The sequence below is a fragment of the Entelurus aequoreus genome, linkage group LG24 (genome assembly GCF_033978785.1).
Source record: "Entelurus aequoreus isolate RoL-2023_Sb linkage group LG24, RoL_Eaeq_v1.1, whole genome shotgun sequence".
NCBI classification, from domain to species: Eukaryota; Metazoa; Chordata; class Actinopteri; order Syngnathiformes; family Syngnathidae; genus Entelurus; species Entelurus aequoreus.
The window spans coordinates 27,510,049-27,533,918 of NC_084754.1; the positions used below are offsets into that span (position 1 = coordinate 27,510,049).

The 23,870-nt window shown below is 38.7% G+C and overlaps 1 protein-coding gene across 3 annotated transcripts in view; it reads left to right on the plus strand.

Annotated features, from left to right (window-relative positions):
- kiaa1549la (KIAA1549-like a) overlaps positions 1-23,870 on the plus strand; it is a 303,560-nt gene that overhangs the window by 234,298 nt on the left and 45,392 nt on the right. For all 3 annotated transcript variants that reach the window (XM_062035891.1, XM_062035892.1, XM_062035893.1), the window contains one exon: positions 12,652-12,794. In XM_062035891.1, the coding sequence (XP_061891875.1) occupies positions 12,652-12,794 (143 nt within the window). The remainder of the gene's footprint in view (positions 1-12,651; positions 12,795-23,870) is intronic.

Consider the following 23,870-nt stretch of genomic DNA (forward strand, 5'->3'; position numbering starts at 1 on the left):
TTATTTGGAAATGTGTGCGGGCTGACTCTTTCTTTAGTTGTATTATTAGTTGTCTAGAAAAATGCTATATACATCTAATCCATTATTATTCATCAATCTTTATTGCAGACCTTAAGATCCATTAAACATATACAAACACAACACAAAACATTAAAAATATTAAAAACAAAACAATAAAACATAAAAAAAACAAAAAAAACATGACTTATTATTATTGTTATTATCATTATTGCTGCAACCTGCAACAATGCATCTGGCAGACATATTTGATCAATCCTTCACATTCTGTGTGAAAATATCATGATTGGGGATTAAGATGCTACCAAAACACATATTACGCAATATGAAATTGCCTCCAGTCTACTGTCAGTGACGTCTATTGGCTGATGCAGGCCCCACACAGTTTGGAAATACAAGTCGGCGTACCAAAATGCGCTGAAACTCGTTAGAAAACAAGCCTAAAATCACAACTGTGTATATTTGGTGGAGAAATTTACCTGTACATGTAATTTTTAAGTCCAGAACTATGAAACAAGTGCCAATAGAGGGGCCCTTTCACTGTTATCTCTTGCATGCATTTTAAAACCCTATTGTGTATTAAAAATGGTAAAATGCTAATCAATCTGAAGAAAGAAAGATGCGGGCAGCAAGTAGCAAACCAGTGGTTAATATTTGGATGTTGTACCAATTCTTCAATTGGTTTTGCAGAGTGATGAAATAATTTGAAGCCCCTATGAGAATATTATTCAAACACCAACGCTGATGCAATTATTTTGAACATGTGACTTAGTTGCTGCTAAGCAATCAGAATAAATGCTTTTCTTTCTATTGTTGTACTTTTCAATATTGACTTTGTTAAGATGCTACATAAACAAAAGTTTATATTGCAAACGTTATCTCCTCTTGAAACCCAAGATGTGTCTGACTACCAGCTGGTGCTTCCAGCTGCTTCAGGTTTCTCCAGCTGAATGCATCTCAGTACCCTTTTCTGATTGAATCGTTGACTCGCGTGTTCGTTTTATCTCTAATAAAAACTCACCAAGCAGCTTTAGATTTATCTTACAGTGTGTTTAATTTAAACAAAGATACATTTATATGGCATGGTGTGTGATGCTTTAGAATTGAATAATATTATATTAAATAATGTAATAATCTACAATAATTCCTTTAGGTTATCCCTGGATTAACAGATGAAGATGGATGGAATTTATAATTTATAAACAAATATGATAGCTAGCATGCAAAAACTATAGGGATTATCATTATATTCATTTCATCAAGTCTATGTGTATGCTAGCAAATATATGCAGTTACTGTAGTGGGGGCCACGATTCGATTCAATATCGATTCTTGGTGTCACGATTCGATTCAAAATCGATTTGTTTTCAATTAAACACGATTCTCGATTCAAAAACGATTTTTTTCCCGGTTCAAAAGGATTCTCTATTCATTCAACACATAGGATTTCAGCAGGATCTACCCCAGTCTGCTGACATGCAAGCAGAGTAGTAGATTTTTGTAAAAAGTTTTTATAATTGTAAAGGACAATGTTTTATCAACTGATTGCAATAATGTAAATTTGTTTTGCCTATTAAATGAACCAAAAATATGACTTATTTTATCTTTGTGAAAATATTGGACACAGTGTGTTGTCAAGCTTATGAGATGTGATGCATGTGTAAGCCACTGTGACACTATTCTTTTTTAATTTTTTTTATAAATGTCTAATGATAATGTCAATGAGGGATTTTTAATCACTGCTATGTTGAAATTGTAACTAATATTGATACTGTTGTTGATAATATTCATTTTTGTTTCACTACTTTTGGTTTGTTCTGTGTCGTGTTTGTGTCTCCTCTCAATTGCTCTGTTTGTTGCAGTTCTGAGTGTTGCTGGGTCGGGTTTGGTTTTGGAATTGGATTGCATTGTTATGGTATTGCTGTGTATTGTATTGTTGGATTGATTAATTAAAAAAATTAAAAAAAATTAAAAAAATAAAAAATAAAAAATAATAAATCGATTTTTTTAAAATGAGAATCAATTCTTAATCGCACAACGTGAGAATCACGATTCAAATCGATTTTACACCCCTACAAGACACTCATCTCAAAAGAGAAGTTACAGGATATTGGGTTCACGCGAACGAGGCGGGTCGAGATTTGTGTGCGCAAAACACTGAATGTGTGAATCCAATCCTTCGTGCACGAAAATACGGATATTCTTCTGACAATATTAAAAAAAAACAAAAAACTTCTGATTGCTTCTGCCTGCAAGACAGTGTTTCTCTAAACAGGAAATATACTTCACAGTATATTTGAAGAGGTCGATTCCAATGAAACATTGTTACTCGCTCTTACATTAGTCTCGGTAGTAATGGCTTACTTCACAGTTGTAGGAAGTGTTTCATTGGTTCTGAGCTTGTTACTCAAAACACTTGTATCTCAAATTGTCACCCATTGAAATGAATTTACAGTATTTTTCTGACTATAAGGCGCACTTAAAATCCTTTAATTTTCTCATAAATCGACAGTGCGCCTTATAGTTGTTTGGACTACCGTATTTTCTGCACTATAAGGCGCACCGGATTATAAGGCGCACCTTCAATGAATGGCATATTTCAAAACGTTGTTCATATATAAGGCGCACCGGATTATAAGGCGCACCTATGCATCCATTAGATCAGGGGTGGGCAATTCATTTTTACCGGGGACGCATGAGCAACCCGAGCACTGCTGGAGGGCCACATCGACAATATTTAAATAAAATTTTGCTCAATATTATTTTTTATGTATACCGTAAGATAAATAATAATAATAATAATAATAATACAGTATTTTTCTGACTATAAGGGGCACTTAAAAAAAACCATTCTGATTGCTATAAGGCGCACTTAAAAAAATAAAACACTTCTGATTGCTTTTGGCTGCAAGACAGCGTTTCTCTAAACAGGAAATATTGTCACAATTTCATTTTGTGAAACAAGATCTTGTTACACCTTTTGTAGTTAGCATGATAAAATATACCATATCAGTACATAATCAATCAATCAATCAATCAAAGTTTATTTATATAGCCCTAAATCACGAGTGTCTCAAAGGGCTGCACAAGCCACAACGACATCATCAGCTCAGATCCCACAAGAAAAAACTCAACCCAATGGGATGACAATGAGAAACCTTGGAGGGGACTGCAGATGTGGGGACCCCCCCTGGGCGACCGGTGCAATGGACGTCGAGTGGATCTAGATCATAGTGTGAGAGTCCAGTCCATAGTGGGGCCAGCCGAAGATCGTCTTGGGTGGAGACAAGTCAGCAGTGCAGAGACGGCCCCAACTGATGCACAGATGAGTGGTCCACCCCGGGTCCCGACTTTGAACAGCTAGCGCGTCATCTGTGGTTACCTAATCTGTGCCCCCCCTCTTCACGAAGGACAGGGGGGCAGAGCAGAAAAGAGGCAGCAGATCAACTGGTTTAAAAGGGGGGTTTATTTAAAGGCTAGACAGAGTATACAAATTAGTTTTAAGATGGGACTTAAATGCTTCTACTGAGGTAGCATCTTTAACTGTTATAAGCTGCACCCACTAAATTTTAGAAGAAAAAAATGAATCCATCCATCCATCTTCTTCGCTTATCTGAGGTCTGGTCGCGGGGGAAGCAGCCTAAGCAGAGAAGCCCAGACTTACGTCTCCCCAGCCACTTCGTCCAACTCCCCCCGTGGGATCCCGAGGGGTTCCCAAGCCAGCTGTGAGACATAGTCCCCAAAACATGATTTTTCACATCGAAAGATTGCTTAATTGTTTTCAAAAGGTGCTGTAACACGGCAGCAAAACGTCTCATTTTAAGAAAACAGAAACATCATTGATGTCTTTAGTCATCCTTTATGAGATGAATAAGATTTTCTCCTTTTTTAAAAAAGGTTAAAAAATGTTTATCGAGTTTATTCTTCCTTGTAATGTGAACAGTTTCTTACAGTGAATCATTTGAGTAAGTTGCTTGATTTGTTTGCTTCATCCATTCCATAATTTAGCCGTTAGCGAAGAAAAACCCGTAGATTAGCTGCATCTTTGTATTAAAGTTCAAGTTAAAGTTAAAGTACCAATGATTGTCACACACACACTAGGTGTGGTGAAATGTTTCCTCTGCATTTGACCCATCACCCTTGTTCACCCCCTGGGAGGTGAGGGGAGGACTGGGGCAGCAGTGGTGGCCGCGCCCGGGAATAACTTAGTATAACTTAGACCTAGACTTAGACTTATACAAACTTTATTTGATTTAGATTTTTGATTTTTAGTAAGGATCCCCATTAGCTGGTTGCCACAACAACCCACTAGTCTTCCTGGGGTCCACAAACTCAATACAATTACAAGTAAAAGCATATAATTATAACTACACAATACAGAAAAGAATAAAAGCATCAATAAGAAAACAAGCAAACAGTTTACAGTCACAGAATAATAATTACCATATAAATATAACTAGGCTACACAATACAAAACCAAACAAAAATCATCAACAAGCAAACTAATTTACAGACTCAGATAAAATATGACTTTCCTTTTAAAAACAAGTTTACTTTCAATGCCGGTGAGAATTCTTATTGATCCACAAGGCAAATTGTTCCACACAGTAGTTCAGTTACAAAGGATGGAAAGGGTAAGGATGGAAAGGATAATGTACACAAGGGCAAAAAAAGATGGCAAAAACAAAAGGTATTAAGTAGACAAAAAATTTACCCGAGTAGCAATATAAAATATAACATATATGTAATATTTACATATTTTATATACAGTATATAATAAATACTGATATATTATTATATTATATTGTATAACAAATCCCACTTACCATGTACAATATTACAGTATATGTAACAGCTGCAGCATAAAATAGAGAGTAGATCCAGCAGAAAATATACATTACAAACAAGTAAGCCGCAGTGTTCAACGCTTAGCAAAATAGTATTGTCTTATAGTCCGGAAAATTCGGACTATATGTGTTATCCTGACTTTTAGAGTCAATGCCAGAAGATGTCAATACCCAATCACGGTTTATCCCTTGGAATATTTTGTTTTTATGTTTGTTGTTCCTGAGCAATGTTGTTTTTGACAACCATCTTACATTTAGTCTTAGTCTTAGTCTTTTGGACTAAAATGCTTATTAGTTTTAGTCACATTTTAGTCACTTTCATATGTGATAGTTTTAGTCCAGTTTTAGTCGACGAAAACTCAAAAGGGTTTTAGTCTAGTTTTAGTCGATGAAAAGTCAAAAAGGTTTTAGTCTAGTTTTAGTCCAAAAAAAAAGAGTAAAAAGTATAATATAAGTTTATAAGTATAGTCTTTTAACAAATTAATTTAGGTCAATAAGTATTGGAGATTGCTGTTGGGCAGTGTCAACACATAAGTTGTGAAAATAGCAGCAGATCTATAAGTTCAACCCATTGTAAGCTTGCAGATCTGCTATTTTCACAAATAATAACAATAAAGGAATGGTTTTAGACATATAAGGTTTCCACCCAACAGCAAATTTCTTATCCAAGGATTGTGTATTACACACAGATAAAGTGGTAACAGTGGAATCAAAGTTCATTACTCCAAAAAAGCCAAAAAACAAAAAAATTCTACTTCAGCAATTGTACAATTTCTCAGAATTTGTTAAAGTACAATGAACATAAACATGCCCAAAATATGAGTGATGGATGAGGAACACATATGCTCAACTTGGCCCTGTCTGCCAGTGCAATTACAACAGATATCATACAACCCCACTCTCTTTAATTTGTGCAAACCATGTAATAAAATAATCAATTAATTCCTGAGGTACAGTGAGGTAGGTTGTAAGTTATACCAGAGAGTTATACTGTACATACTTGAAAGTATGAAACAAACATGTTCTTAAGTTTTTGGAACAAAATAGACCACCCTGTAAATACTGTAAACATATCAAACATGTGATATTAAACATATCAAGTTACGTGCTGACAGAACGTACTCACAAAGAGATAACCACACCGTCACTGAATGTAAACATGGCTAAACATGCTGCTAAAGTAACACACACATAATGAATTGATGTTAGCGTAACAAAAGCTAACTTTAGCCTGAAGTTAGCAGCCCATTTGCGCCAGGAGTATGTGGAAAACGTACTAATGTATGAGCTTACTATGACATTTATCGATAATGTTAACAGCATTTGTAACTTACCTTCGAAAAAATATCCTTGTGGCAAGCCTTAAAGGCCTACTGAAACCCACTACTACGGACCACGCAGTCTGATAGTTTATATATCAATGATGAAATCTTAACATTATAACACATGCCAATACGGCCGGGTTAACTTATAAAGTGACATTTTAAATTTGCCGCTAAACTTCCGGTTCGAAACGCCTCTGAGGATGACGTATGCGCGTGACGTAGCCCGGCGAACACGGGTATGCCTTCCACATTGAAGCCAATACGAAAAAGCTCTGTTTTCATTTCATAATTCCACAGTATTCTGGACATCTGTGTTCGTGAATCTGTTCCAATCATGTTCATTGCATTATGGAGAAGGAAGCTGAGCAAGCAAAGAAGAAAGTTGTCGGTGCGAAATGGACGTATTTTTCGAACGTAGTCAGCAACAACAGTACACAGCCGGCGCTTCTTTGTTTACATTCCCGAAAGATGCAGTCAAGATGGAAGAACTCGGATAACAGAGACTCTAACCAGGAGGACTTTTGACTTCGATACACAGACGCCTGTAGAGAACTGGGACAACACAGACTCTTACCAGGATTACTTTGATTTGGATGACAAAGACGCAGACGTGCTACTGTGAGTATGCAGCTTTGGCTTCTAAACATTTGATCGCTTGACCGTATGTGCGCAACTTGTTTTTGCGTATGTACGTAACTTTTTTAAAATATATAAGCTTTATGAACCTTGGGTTAGGTGAACGGTCTTTTGGGCTGAGTGATTGTGTGTGTTGATCAGGTGTTTGAATTGTATTGGCGTGTTCTATGGAGCTAGGAGCTAGCAGAGGAGCTAGGAGCTAGCGTAACAAACACGCAGGTGTTTTTATGCAGGATTAATTTGTGGCATATTAAATATAAGCCTGGTTGTGTTGTGGCTAATAGAGTATATATATGTCTTGTGTTTATTTACTGTTGTAGTCATTCCCAGCTGAATATCAGGTCACCCCCGGCTCTCACAGCATCTTCCCTATCTGAATAGCTTCAACTCCCCACTAGTCCTTCACTTGCACTTTACTCATCCACAAATCTTTCATCCTCGCTCAAATTAATGGGGATATTGTCGCTTTCTCGGTCCGAATCTCTCTCACTTCATGCGGCCATCATTGTAAAAAATAGGGAACTTTGCATATATGTTCAACTGACTACGTCACGCTACTTCCGGTAGGGGCAAGCCTTTTTTTTATCAGATACCAAAAGTTGCAATCTTTATCGTCGTTGTTCTATACTAAATCCTTTCAGCAAAAATATGGCAATATCGCGAAATGATCAAGTATGACACATAGAATAGATCTGCTATCCCCGTTTAAATAAAAAAAATTCATTTCAGTAGGCCTTTAAGGTGCCACTTGAGGTTGGTCGTATTTTTTCAGCATATTTTGTGGCCACATTTGTCACGTTGTGCGCTGCACGCCAGTTGGTGGGCGTGACCAGACATGTCATGCATTTTAAACGTCTGACAGATTACCCACTAACATTTTCGTCCGTTCTCGTCTCGTCAACGAAAACTCACACACGTCTCGTCATGTTTTCGTCATCAGAGAGACATGTTTATCTCGTCACCGTCTCGTTACCGTCATGAAAAAAGTGGCGTCAACGAAATGATTTCGTCATCGTCATCGTTGACGAAAACAACACTGTTCCTGAGAGCCATGTAAACATAATGTGTGACTGAAACACAGAGCCATCCTTTCAACCATTGATTGTTCACTTGTCTCAGCAGCAAAAGGGAGAGACACAGATAATTGTTGTCAAAGTAGAGGACATCGAGCCACAATCACAAAGGAAATAACAATAAACTTGTTATTCTTTAGACAATTTTACACAGAGCTATTTTTTTTTCCCTCCGGCACTTTGACCACATGACCTAAAATGTGACTCGACTGTATTGAACGCCACACAGTGTATGTTTGTGTATTTCTCCACATGTTAGCCTTGCCAGTGGAACTAATGTCTGAATAAGAGAATCTGTGCACGTCAAAGCACCTGTGGGTGTTCCTGTCACATTGTGTACCTACTGTGGCTTACATGCCTCAAGGCAGTGTGTTCTTCATGCATGTGTGTGTGTGTGTGTGTGTTCATACAGTATATGTGTGTGCCTAGTGCTGCCGAGGCAGAAAACGAATACAAAAGGACAATGTTTGTCCCTGAAACAGGCTCTTCTATAATTTAGTGCTTTCTCTGCAACAATAAGTGATGCCTACCGTGACAAAAAAACAAACTTCAATTTCTCTTAACCTTCGTCTTCGTCCTCTCCCAACCATGTGAGCTATAGGGGATTCTCATTTTACCTTGTTATCCAGTACGAAAACAAACAAAGACGGGCATGTCCAGACATGTGAGGTCAATTCAGTATAGAGTTGGTGACTTGCAGAGTGCACATCTCCAATTTGCAGCATGCAAACATTAAAAAAAGATTTACAGTGAGAGAAGTTCTGGATAATATTTTTGGTGAAAATGAGGGAGAGGACACAGAGCAGCATAGTGATACGGATGAACAGGTTTCTGAGGAGGAAGACAATGTGGAGTATCATCCAGAAGACACAGACACATCTGATGAGTCTGATGAGGAGGTCATACCAAAGACTATAAAAATGGGACCCATTACCTTCCTGCTTGGCACTCAGCATCAAAGGTTGGAATTGGGGGTTAAATCACCAAAAATGATTCCCGGGCGCGGCCACTGCTGCTGCTCACTGCTCCCTTCCCCTCCCAGGGGGTGAACAAGGGGATGGGTCAAATGCAGAGGACACATTTCACCACACCTAGTGTGTGTGTGACTATCAGTGGTACTTTAACTTTAACTTTAACTTTAACTTTAACTTAACTTGATTTGCTTGATTGGTTGTTGTTTGTTTGTCCTTGCAAATCTATATTTTGTGTTATGACTTGTTCTGCTTTTCATTTTGTGTTTGTATTAAAGTTCTGTTGCTGAAAAAAATACTTTTTAGCCTTTTTCTTGAAGTAAATATATATGGGTCGAAATTGACCCGTAACACCATAGATGTTACTATAGTTAAAATTATTAAAATGAAAAAATAAATTAAACAAATTTATTTAAGAGATGTGTTCTAATACCCCTCAGTTATAGTCAGGTAACACAACAACCTTTTATGTATTTATACGATTCTCTTGAGGTTAATTTTACCATTTTTTAAATTGAAATCGAGGGGTATACTGACAAAAAAAAAGGCCCAATGGCCCACACCAAAAATATTAAAACCAATATTTTCGTGATCCTGTTGGCGTGTGGTTGCCGGTCGCATTTTTTTTTTGATCGCTTTTATTTGATTGGGTGGTGCTGGCTGTCTGGGGGTGTTGCGGCTGTTGTTTCTGCTGCCGTTTGTTTGTGGTGTGGGCGCCCGTGGCTGCTGGGTCTGGTGCAGGGGGGTGGCTGATGTTGTGACTGGTGGCAGCGCGCACGCGTGGTGGTTGTCGGGGCTGACAAACTGTGTATATGTATGTATATGTGTGTGTATGTATGTATGTATGTATGTATGTATGTATGTATATATATGTGTATGTGTATGTATGTGTATGTGTATATATGTGTATGTGTGTATGTGTACATGTGTATGTGTATGTATATAGATATGTATGTATATTTCTGGGGGTACGTTCGGGGCCTGCCTGTCGGGTGGGGGTCGGCGCCTCGGGCTACTGCATCCGGACTGCGTGTCTGGAGCTCCTGGGTCCCACCGTCCATCCCTTCCGGGTGCCCGTCTTGGTTGGGGCCTGCTGGGTCTGGTCCTTGCGTCTACTGTGGTAGCTTGGTGCTGCGAGTCGGCCAGTTGTTGGGGCGGCGACCTTGTGTGTCAGCATGTCTGTGATCTTCTTTTAATTCTTTTTTTTTTTTTTAAATATAGTTTTTTAATATATTTTATTAATATTATTATTATTATTTACTTATTTATTTATTTTCCCCTACCTCAGGGGGGGACTCGGCGGGGCGGTTGCTGGTTGTTCCATCTCCATCGTTGGGGTCCCTGCGGGTGGGGTGGGTGGTTCCCGTGGCCCCGTGCTGGGTGGTCCTGTGGCGGCCGGTTTGGGTGGGGTGGCCTGGGGCTGGCCTCGCCGCGCTCTCCGGGGGTGGGGGGTGGGCTCCTGGGGGCCCGGTTGCCGGTGGGGCGGGGGCGGTCTTCCCGTCCGGTTGCGGGGGGTCTCCGGGCCCCTCGGGCGGGGCGTCCCGCCTTTCTGCCCGTGTGGGGTGGGGTCTCTCGTTGGCTTGGGGTCTGGCTTCCCCCTGCTTTTCTCGTGCCTTGTCCTCTGCCGGGTGCGTCTGTCTGCTGCCTGCTGCTGGCCCTTGTGGGCGGCACGGTGGGCCGGGCTCTGGGGTTCCTGTCGCTGTCCGGCTTGGCTGCGTGGGGGCGGTGGTCCCTGGTTCCCTGGGCACCACACCTACTGTTTGTGGGTTGGGCTCTCGGGGAGGCTGGGGCCGTACTCTGGCTCCCGCACACACTGGGAGTCAAATGTATTGTACATGCAGATTCACATATACTCACATACATACATACACACATACATAGGTACCTACGCTCCCACATACATATACAAATACAGTACATATTTACACACTCAAAGTTCGTACATCCACACGCACACTCATTATAAAAACATACTATATACCGTAATTTCCGGACTATAAGCCGCTACTTTTTCCCCTCGTTCTGGTCCCTGCGGCTTATACAAGGGTGCGGCTTATTTACGGCCTGTTCTTCTCCGACACCGACGAAGAGGATTTCGGTGGTTTTAGTACGCAGGAGGAAGACGATGACACAATGATTAAAGACTGACTTTTCATATACCGGTAGGCTGGTTATTTTGATAACGTACAGGTGAGCACTTTGTATTACTTTGCACCGTTGTATTATTTGTACTCTGCACGAATGCTGTTCGCCATGTCAAAGATGTGAAAGTTTGATTGAATGATTGAAAGATTTATTGTTAATAAATGGGACGCTTTGCGTTCCCAAACAGTCATCTCTGTCCCGACAATCCCCTCCGTGGTAGCAGGAACCCCTATATACTACGGTAATTACACATCAAAACCCTGCGGCTTATAGTCGGGTGCGGCTTATATATGGAGCAATCTGTATGTTCCCCTAAATTTAGCTGGTGCGGCTTATAGTCAGGTGCGGCTTATAGTCCGGAAATTACGGTACACATACTGTACATATACATTCACTGTACAAACATACATATACACATACTGTACATATACACTCACTGTACAAACACACACATACTTTACATATACATTCACTGTACAAACACATATACTGTATACACATACTGTACATATACATTCACTGTACAAACACACATATACACATACTGTACATATACATTCACTGTACAAACACACATATACACATACTGTACATATACATTCACTGTACAAGCACACATATACACATACTGTACATATACAAGTACATATGCACACATACACTCATACACATAATCACGTTTCATCAAACATATATTAACGTTGTTGCCCTAGGGTAAACTGGGTATAACACATGGCACACTGACAACGCTTAACCAATTGTTACTATAACAATCTACAAGGTTAATGTAGGTTGCTTCTCTCTCTTCCCCTCCATTTTTCTGCATTCTTTCGTATCTCAAGCTATCATTACGTATATGTATTGTTGCATTTGAACAATTGTATTGTTGATAATAAAGGTAAAGTATTGGTCTTGTTTATTATCAATAGCGCTATTTCTATTGGTATTCATATTGCTTCATTTTTAATGTAATAATGCTCATTGTCATTTCTGTATTATTTATTTTGTTCACTAACTGCTTATTTGCTATTACTTTTACCATCATATTTGTACATGTCGTATTTGCTGATGTTGCTCTGTTGTTGTTGTTGTTGTGTTTGCTGTTGTTGTTTTTGTCTCTCTGTCTAATCCCCCTCTTGTCCCCACAATTCCCCCCTCTGTCTTCCTTTTTTTTTCTCTTTCTATCCCCTCCTGCTCCGGCCCGGCTGCACCAAATGATAATATAAATACATTTAATAAAGTCAAATACAAATAAGGCAAAGTAAAGTAAATCTGAACAGCCGATATGGGCATCTACAAGAGATGAGAAACAAATTGGATGATAGATAATGTTTTTTAGTGTATTTTACAGCTTATTTAAGACATGGGTCAAAACCGTCCCGTTAACATAAAAGATGGTAACAGAAAGCTAACACAAGAGGAAGGTTAAACGAATTGAATAAAAGTTAGCTTCATGAAGAATGTGTAAATGTAAATAGACAGCCTTTAAATCTCAACACCGAAAAAAAGTGTCTAAAAATGCACATATTGATTATTTCCTATGACTTGTTGCCCTGTTTGTGCCCATGCTGAGACTCAAAAACTCTCCCTGCCCCCTGTCTTCCCGTACCTCTCTCTGTTGCCATGGCTACCGCAGGCGGTTGCCAAGCGAGGATGGTTCAATGTCGAGTAACAGCTCCGGGAAGCTGAACGCCAGCAAGAGCTCCTCAGCCCGGAAGACGGCCACTGGTGGCAGCTGCAAGAACGGCAAGGAGGATCTGCACAAGAGAAACACCAATGGTAAGGAGGCGGGTGAGGAACACCATGGGGTAAAAAAAAAAACGGAATATAAAGTTGGGGCGTATGTGAGAGTGGAGGAAAGAAAAGTGATTCAGAAAAAAAGAGAGGACGAGGGACAGATGGTGAGAAAGTCTTCATTCCCTCATATTTCTGCCCACGACAGTAGGCTGCTAATTATATAGTAATCAGTATGTACACTGGCCCACCATGCACACACATTTGTTACACTTGTGTTGCCAACATTCCCATTTGATGACATCTTGCCCTTGAGGATAAGTCCTGTGAACTAATGAAGTGCATTGAGAACAATCATGCATACCGTGAGTCAGCCGGCTGCTGCATCATGCAACATCAAGTAACCTCGCGGTGACACGCTCCGTGTACTCCTGAGGTCGATTCCAATGAAACGTCGTTACTCGCTCTTACATTAGTCTCGGTAGTAATGGCTTACTTCACAGTTGTAGGAAGTGTTTCATTGGTTCTGAGCTCGTTACTCAAAACACTTGTATCTCAAATTGTCACCCATTGAAATTAATTTACAGTATTTTTCTGACTATAAGGCGCACTTAAAATCCTTTAATTTTCTCATAAATCGACAGTGCGCCTTATAGTTGTTTGGACTACCGTATTTTCTGCACTATAAGGCGCACCGGATTATAAGGCGCACCTTCAATGAATGGCATATTTCAAAATGTTGTTCATATATAAGGCGCACCGGATTATAAGGCGCACCTATGCATCCATTAGATCAGGGGTGGGCAATTCATTTTTACCGGGGACGCATGAGCAACCCGAGCACTGCTGGAGGGCCACATCGACAATATTTCAATAAAATGTTGCTCAATATTATTTTTGATGTATACCGTAAGATAAATAATAATAATAATAATAATAATACTTCCATTTAACCTAACTTAACTTTATACCAAAAGCACTGCTTTGGAAATCATTTGCACCCCTTTCAGAGATCACATTTAGTTCCCCTTAAACATCCTCATGTTGCACAATGAAATGTAAGCATAGGATGAAGTGTGCATTCCTGTAACTTTCTCTAGTAACAGCATTCCATGATTAATATAAATAAATTAACCTTAATAATACATGACAGTAAAATAAGCACACGTATGACTGAGGAGTCATAGTGTAACTTTGTGTGGTGTTGGAGTTGTCCGACTTTTTGTGTGGCCACAAACGCACCAGTGGTTTAGTGGTATGCGTGTTGGTGACAGATGACAAGTTGGTTTTGGCCTGGTTTGTACGGCAGAAAATGACTAGTTTTTCGAGATAGAAGTATTTTACTCATGTTTTTGGTGTGGTTATTGCCAAATATAAACAGTTTTGCTCAATAAAGTGATCGATATAATTCCTGTCCTCGAAGCATCTCGATAGACGTTACAATAATTGAACGGTGTTCAATTGAACGGTGTTGACGAACACCGTTAGGGCCGCTTGTTGTCACTGTCACTCAAAGTTGCATTGCAAAATTACACAGAATAAATGTGTTTATTTTGTTTAGAATTCAGATGGGATTTGATTTGGTGCGCGGCATATATTTGCTGTGCGCAGAGGACGATTGAGCAGTGCGCAATTGCGCAGGCACGCACCTTGTAGTGCAGTCCATGTCTTGTTGGAAACACGCCATTCGTCATCAACTTTTCTCTTTTTAGCGTCTCGGGTGTTAACCGTGCATCACTTGTCGCTGTGCACCTTTACGCACAGGTTACACACAGACATACGTCCATAAGTAACACTTTTCAAAATAAAAGCAGCACAGTTGTATTGCGCGCACAACATACTGTAGATGTTTTTTCAACTTTATTTTGTAATTTGTGATTGCAGCTGTTCACATTCACTCACAATCACGCACGTGCATACGTCCACACGGAAGTAATACAAATAACGCTTTTCAAAACAAAAGCAGCACCGTTATATTGCACACTCGACATAGATACTTTTTTAAATTGATTTTGTAATTTATGATTGGCCTCACGCGGGCCGGACAGGGACGCACAAAGGGCCGGATGTGGCCCGCGGGCCGCAGAATGCCCAGGTCTGCATTAGATGGAGCTGCGCTAAAGGGAATGTCAACAAAACAGTCAGATAGGTCAGTCAAACTGTATTAATAGATTACAAACCAGCGTTCTGACAACTCTGTTCACTCCCAAAATGAATAAACAGCTGTTTTATTATTTTCCCCGAGGTAAAGTCAGTGACGTGGTGTTTTGTTTATCTTTTAACAACAGCAAAGTATAACGGTAGTGCAACATTTGTATCACATAGTGGAGGGGAACTTTTCCCTGATTCAATAAATACGTAAAAAACAGTGATACTGTTACGGTAAATCAAACGTTAGTGCAATCACAATATAGTAACACTCGAAATAGTGCAGAGCAATAACAATATATCAATAACTCAACGTTGCTCAAACGTTAATGTCACACAACACAACACACAAAATAAACACGTAAAGCTCACTTTATGAAGTTATTCCTCATCCACGAATCCCTCAAATTCTTCTTCTTCAGTGTCCGAATTAAACAGTTGGGCGAATACGTCGAAGTCGTCATTAATCGAGTCAGTGTCGCTGCTGCTCTATTTCCGTGTTCTACTGCGTGACTGATCGTCTTAAGTTTAAACTCTGCGTCGTAAGCGTGTCTCTTAATTGGAGCCATTTTGGGGTCTTTACATAAACAAACAAATGGAAATCAAAACGGCACGCCTCGCGCAGTCATATATCCCAGCATGCACCGCGCGCTTCTTCTTCTTCTACGGGAGCGGCTGCTTACCTTAGAAGAAGAACTTCTTCTTCTACGGGGGAAAATGAAGTTGGCGGCTGCTTACCGTAGAAGAAGAAGCGCTTCTTCTTCTACGGGGGAAAAAGACGTTGGCGGCTGCTTACCGTAGTTGCGAGACCTAAACTTTATGAAAAGGAAGTTTAGGTTTGTTGTGGCTCAATATTGGTCTAGATATAAGGCGCACTGGATTATAAGGCGCACTTTCAGCTTTTGACAAAATTGGAGGTTTTTAGGTGCGCCTTATAGTGCGGAAAATACGGTATCTCAACTGTGGGACACAGGTGCAAAAGAATAAGGGACATAACACAACACACAAGGCTTCAGAAGACGAAAGATACCCAGGCAAGATGGAGCTAATCTCATGGTTGCTCAATGCTATTGACAAAGTGTTTTCCAGCATATGTTATTCTTGTTCTGAAATTGTCATATATCCATCAAATCTGCTGTTGAAACTTGGACTATACAACCAACATATATAACCAAGTTAATATAAGTTGATTGTAAATTAGGGGCAGGACATGGATAAGCATTCTTGCTTTTTTTCCCGTATCCCTTTTCGGTGGATGCCGTTGCACGTCTGTCAAATTACAAAGAGTGATGAAGTGTTGCTATATATGTCTGCCGAACTAAATCAATTCATTCATTCATTCAATCATAACCCGGTGCGCCTAATATACGGAATAATTATGGTCGTGCGTACCGACCTCGAATAAATTTTATTTGGTATATGGTGTAATGATAAGTGTGACGAGTAGATGGCAGTCACACATAAGAGATACGTGTAGACTGCAATATGACGCCAGTAAACAACACCAAAACTTTAAATGTTCCATTGAGAATGAAGACCAAATCACACGGTACTCAAAAATCTGTCAAAATGTTTTAGTATCACTTTGAAGCCGCACCTCTTGATGGATTGTCGGCCCATTACGGCTACCGTAGTTAGAGATACAGGTATTATTATGGTGTGTGTATAAGGACCGCAAAATGGCACCCATTAGCAGGCATATTATCTGGCGTTTTGTTTCACGATATTATGCAAAAGCAACTTTTCTTACCTTCTGGTACCTGCTGATGTGTATTTGAGATTGCATAAATCCTGAAAATTTCCGCACGTCCGCCACTGTAGTCCATGCCGATATCGTAGTCGATAAGCTTCTTCTTTTTCGCTATCTTCTTATGTGACATTCACCCTCTGCTGTTGCCATTTCTAATATAAAGTAGCATAAAGTTCTAATTAGGGTTGTACGGTATACCCGTTATTAGTATAGTACCACGATACTAACGAATCATATTCGGTACTATACCGCCTCTAAGAAATACCAGTTCCCCACCCATTGGCGTCGTCACGCTTTAAGACACGGTTAGCTTGCTAGCGGCTAATGACTATTCACAATTTACAGTGTTGTAACTCCTTCTAAATCATTGACCTGGTTTCCATGGAAACAAATAAAGTACATTCAATTCTAGAATAATCCCTGTAAAACGAGTGATAGCTATATATGCTTCACTACACATCATGGCCGTGACTTTTGATGTGTTAAAATGGTCTGAAGTTGACAAAGTCAAGACAAGATTACTCTATGACCAATCATCAACCATTTAAACAACTAACTTAACTTTGGACACACTGGACACATGTGAATAAAGCGCATACTTACTCAACAGCCATACATGTCACACTATGGGTGGCCGTATGAACAGTGTTGGGACTGGTTACTACTGTAACGCCGTTAGTTTCGGCAGTAACTAGTAATCTAACGCGTTATTTTTTATATTCAGTAACTCAGTTACCGTTACTACATGATGCGTTACTGCGTTATTTTACGTTACTTTTTATGTAGTATTGGCTTGAAACAGAAGATCTGAGTGTGTTTTGTGGCAGCGCTACGGTGTCGTTCTTCTGAATCTCTTGTGTCACACGGAGGAGGCACGCTGTGTGTGTGTCTGAGTGTGGGGAGGGGAGGGAGGGAGGGGTGCGCGCAGCAGCATTCGTGAGGGAGGGGCGGAGACAGAGAGAGCGAGAGAGCGAGAGAGTTGTTAACACGCATGCGTCGCCAGGCTCAGCTTTTTATCGATAGATTTATCAGATTTTATTTTGTATTATCTATAGCAGGGGTGTCAAAAGTGTGCCCCGGAGCTAATGTTTTAAAGGCCCACAGCACTTTCTAAAAATACTATCAAAATAAACAAAAACTTAACAAAAGTGAAATAAAAAAGCTTAAAGGTGAAATTTTATTTAGAAAACGTTACAATGTTGACTAATAAAACAAAGCTGTTTTTTTTTCTTTCAAACTGTCATTGCTCAAAACATAATATTGAATCAAAATCAATGTTATTATGAATTATAGTACACACACTCTGTCAATTCTCTTATATACTCTTTATTTGTAGACTTCTAGAGTGTTTGATTATCACATCATTCTAAATGTATAGACCAGGGGTGTCAAACTCATTTTAGATCCGGGGCCACGTGGAGAAAAATCAACTCCCAAGTGGGCCGGACTGGTAAAATTATGGCACGATAACTTAAAAAATAAAGACAACTTCAGATTGTTTTCTTTGTTTAAAAGTAGAACAAGCACATTCTGAAAATGTACGAATCATAATGTTGTTGTTTTGTTTTTTTACACTTACATGTTGTGGTTAATAGTATTCTATCTTTATTTGTTGCTATTTATACTTTCTGAATAAATTACGTGATAAACGTTCAACTCTTTGGTGTTAATTTTCAATCTATCAAGATAAAAAAATAATATCAAAATCAATTAGGATGTTATTTATCTAGTTTGCTCATTTTCCTCGACTGGTGCACTAACATCGAGTGGTTTATTTTTGTTTTACATATGTAGCATAATCTACAAAGATACAAAGAATTGCTATTGCGACATCCAGTGGACACATTTAGAACAGCAGTTTCTTTCATTCAAAAATTTTGGCTCATTATTTCACTTAGCAAACTCATCCCGCGGGCCGGATAAAACCTGTTGGCGGGCCTGATCCGGCCCTCGGGCCGTATGTTTGACACCCCTGGTATAGACTATAAAGTTCACAAACATAAAGAGGGATCCTAGTGGGCCAGGCCAATATTTCCTTATCTCTAAACTAAAACTGGGGAAATGTGTAGAGTGTTCTGGGCTTCAGACATGATTTTATTTCAGAATTCCTTGAGAGAAAAAACGCCCGGTTAGGCTTTGGTATGTAAAAATAAAGTTAAAGTATGTATTTCGTTTACAGCTATGTTGTTATTATGCTGTTTGTTACTTATATATGTTATGTTGCAGCTATTTAAAATAGTTTTGTCAATTTGTTCTGGCCTGAAATAAGTTGGCCCTTTGAAACATATCTTTGTCTTTGTGTGTTGTATGTAGAGCACATTGCTTAGCAGAGTTCAGTGATGCTAATGCATGTCAAGTTGATTAACAGATTGTGTTATTCTCCAGTGCAATAACAGTACTGAAATGAAGGCTAAAAGTTGAGTTGAGTTGAGTTGAGTTTGAGTTTATTTCGAACATGCAAGCATACAACATGATACATCACAATTTCCAGTTTCTCTTTTCAACATGTTCGAAAAGGAGTAGGAAGAAGCAGAGCTTATTTAATCCTACCCCTTTTCTTTACATAACAGTTGCTAAAACTTTTTGTTCACTTCCTGTTCACAATTTATTCACAATAAACTCCATAGGTAATCACAAAAAAAAAAATAATAATAATAATAGTAAGAATTTAATAATAATAATTGGTGAAGTAAGTCATATTTCATATGATGAGATAAGTAAAATTACTTTAAAAATGAATGAATGGATGGATGAAATAAATTGAGAATGTTTATCATGGTTCTTCTTCTTTGTACTTTGTAAACACTTTAAGTTGAAGAGTTTCTTGAAGTGGATCATATTAGTACATTGTTTGATTGCTTTGCTTAATCCATTCCATAATTGAATTCCACATACTGATATACTGAAGGTCTTAAGTGTTGTACGTGCGTACAAATGTTTTAAATTACATTTTTCTCTAAGATTATATTTCTCCTCTTTTGTTGAGAAGAATTGTTGTATATTCTTGGGTAGCAGGTTATAGTTTGCTTTGTGTATAATTTTAGCTGTTTGCAAATTCACTATGTCATGGAATTTCAGTATCTTTGATTCAATAAATAAAGGATTTGTATGTTCTCTTTATCCAACATTATGTATTATTCTAACTGATCTTTTTTGTAACACCGTTAATGAATGAAGTGTACTTTTGTAATTATTTCCCCATATTTCTACACAGTAACTCAGATATGGTAACACTAGTGAGCAGTAGAGAATATGAAGGGATTTTTGGTCTAGAACATGTTTTGCTTTATTCATTATTGACGTGTTTCTTGCTACTTTATGTTGTATATTTTTTACGTGAGATTTCCAGTTCAATTTATCATCAATCATTATACCTAGAATTTGGTTTCATTTACTCTTTCAATTTCTATTCCGTCTATTTGTATTTGTGTTTGACTTTCTCTTCTACTGTTACCAAATAGCATTATTTTAGTTTTACTGAGATTTAACGATAATCTATTTTTGTCAAAAAATGCCAAAGGGCATTAATGGGAGCTTTAAAAAAAGAAGTAACTAAATAGTTACTTTTCACAGTAACGCATTACATTTTGGTGTAAGTAACTGAGTTAGTAACTGAGTTACTTTTGAAATAAAGTAACTAGTAACTGTAACTAGTTACTGGTTTTCAGTAACTAACCCAACACTGCGTATGAGCAACGCCAACACTGTCATAAACATGTGCCATATAGTGAAACCACACTAAACAACAATTGGGAGAATATTTTCACCGCAACACAACATAAACACTACACAACAAATTCCCAGAATTCCCTGCGGCACCAACTCATCCGGGACGCTACAAAAAAACAAACGCTATTGGTGGATCTACACCTAACATCCACTGTGATGATACCAAGTACAAGAGCGTATGTAGTCGATACTACTATGATTACATCGATATTTTTTAGCATTACAAGATCTTCTTTCGTTTAAAAAATTTTTATATTCTTTCTTTCTTTCTTTAGTTTATTTCGAACATGAACACACTTACAGTATAATACATCACACAATTCCATATCATTTCATTTTACATCATGCCCGAAAAGGAGTAGGAAGAAGCTAAGCTTATTTAATCCTACCCCTTTCCCACTTCAGAGCGTTTACAAATATATAGAATCATTTACTGACCTTTTTATATAATAAAATAACATCTGTGAATGAGTATACACAACAGTTTTATAATATGTAATTAATTAATTCAGTCATTATTAGCATACTGAGATGAAGAATATCTTATTTTCAATAAGGTTGAAAGTATTTCTCATAATTCTTCTTCTTTGTACTTTGTAAGCACTATTATTTTGAACAACCTCTTAAACTGGATCATATCAGTACAATGTTTAACTTCTTTACTTAATCCATTCCATAATTTAATTCCACATACATATATTATGTTTATAAACTCAGGAAATACGTCTCCGGACACATGAGGACTTTTAATATGACCAATGTATGATCCTGTAACGACTTGGTATCGGATTGATATCAAATTTGTGGTATCATCCAAAACGAATGTAAAGTACCAAACAACAGAAGAATAAGTGATTATTAAAATTTAACAGAAGTGTAGATAGAACATGTTAAAAGAGAAAGTAAGAAGATATTAACAGTAAATGAACAAGTAGATTAATAATTCATTTTCTACCACTTGTCCTTAATTATTTTGACAAAATAATAGAATGGAAAATGACACAATATGTTACTGCATATGTCAGCAGACTAATTAGGAGCCTTTGTTTGTTTACTTACTAATAAAAGACAAGTTTTCTAGTATGTTCACTATTTTATTGCAATAAGAAACATATGTTTAATGTAAAATATGTTAAAATAAAGCCAATAATGACATTTTTTGTGGTCCCCTTTATTTAGAAAAAAATATCGGTATCGGGACAACACTAGTTCTAACCTATATCTCACTATGGAAGCGCTAAAAACTACCAGTGTAGTGGGTTCACATAATTCACCCACGGAACTTTAGTTATTAGAGACGGTTTTTCCCGGGACACATTTCTGGCGTTGTTATTACACTAGTGAGCCACGGATGAGGAGATGCTGCTCCGTTGTTGATTGAAGTAAAGTCTGCATGTCATTAAAACAGTTAGCTCCATCTTTTGACACTTCTTCCACTCCCGTCCTTGCACGCTACACCGCTACAACAAAGATGACGGGGAGAAGACGCTGTCGAAGGTGAGCCACGTAAATAAGACCGCCCACAAAACGGCGCATCCTGAAGCGACTGTCAGAAAGCGACTTGACTATGATCTGTAAAACATCATCTATGCAACATTTTGACCAAGGAACCACCATTACATGTTATGTAGACCACAAGGAAATGTTTTAAATTTACAAAAAAATCATAATATGACCCCTTTAATGCGCCTTATAGTCCGGTGTGCCTTTTGTATGAAAAAAGACCTGAATAGACCCGCTCGTCGGCAGTGCGCTTTTTAATCCGGTGCGCCCTATGGTCCAGAGAATACGGTAATTCATTATACAGTAATTGGATTTTGCCCCCTCCAAAATAAAAATCACAATTTTAACATGGCTTTTAAAGGCCTACTGAAATGAATTTTTTTTATTTAAACGGGGATAGCAGATCTATTCTATGTGTCATACTTGATCATTTCGCGATATTGCCATATTTTTGCTGAAAGGATTTAGTAGAGAACATCGCCGATAAAGTTCGCAACTTTTGGTCGCTGATAAAAAAAAGCCTTGTCTGTACCGGAAATAGCGTGACGTCACAGGTTGAAAGGTTCCTCACATTTCCCCATTGTTTACACCAGCAGCGAGAAGCGATTCGGACCGAGAAAGCGACGATTACCTCATTAATTTGAGCCAGGATGAAAGATTCGTGGATGAGGAACGTGAGAGTGAAGGACTAGAGTGCAGTGCAGGACGTATCTTTTTTCGCTCTGACCGTAACTTAGGTAAAAGGGCTCATTGGATTCCACACTTTCTCCTTTTTCTATTGTGGATCACGGATTTGTATTTTAAACCACCTCGGATACTATATCCTCTTGATAATGAGAGTCGAGAACGCAAAATGGACATTCACAGTGACTTTTATCTCCACGACAATACATCGGTGAAGCACTTTAGCTACGGAGCTAACGTGATAGCATCGTGCTTAAATGCAGATAGAAACAAAATAAATAAGCCCCTGACTGGAAGAATAGACAGAAGATCAACAATACTACTATCAGGAGACACCGAACCAAACACTGGACCTGTAACCACACGGTTAATGCTGTGCCGCCTGTCGAAGCCTAGCAATGCTGTTGTTAACGACGCCATTGAAGCTAACTTAGCTACGGGACCTCGTCAGAGCTATGCTAAAAACATTAGCGCTCCACCTACGCCAGCCCTCATCTGCTCATCAACACCCATGGTCACCTGCGTTCCAACGATCGACGGCGCGACGAAGGACTTCACCCGATCATCGATGCGGTCGGCGGCTAGCGTCGGATAGCGCGTCTGCTATCCAAGTCAAAGTCCTCCTGGTTGTGTTGCTGCAGCTGCAGCTAATACACCGATCCCACCGACAGCTTTCTTCTTTGCAGTCTCCATTGTTCATTAAACAAATTGCAAAAGATTCACCAACACAGATGTCCAGAATACTGTGGAATTTTGCGATGAAAACGGAGCTGTTTGTATTGTGATACAATGTGTCTGAATACTTCCGCTTCAACCATCGACGTCACGCGCATACGTCATCATACATAGACGTTTTCAACCGGAAGTTTCCCGGGAAATTTAAAATTGCACTTTATAAGTTAACCCGGCCGTATTGGCATGTGTTGCAATGTTAAGATTTCATCATTGATATATAAACTATCAGACTGCGTGGTCGGTAGTAGTGGCTTTCAGTAGGCCTTTAATAAGAAAAACACACTTTAAATGAGAAATATTGTATGTACAGTGTTTACCTGTGAGATTGGACTTCTACGATTTTTTCCTTCCAGCTGCTTCTCTGTCAAACACACCTTTGGCAGCTTTTCCATGTTTTTATAGAAAAATGTTCACCGTTTAGGTATTATTTTAGATATAAATTTAGACTTAGACAAATGTTATTGATCCATGAAGGAAATTGTTTGATTGACTGTAAAATGATGAGCTACTGTGATCTGCTGCCACTCTTTCTGGCACACATGAAAACCACGTGGTTGCAGCGCAGGCTCAAA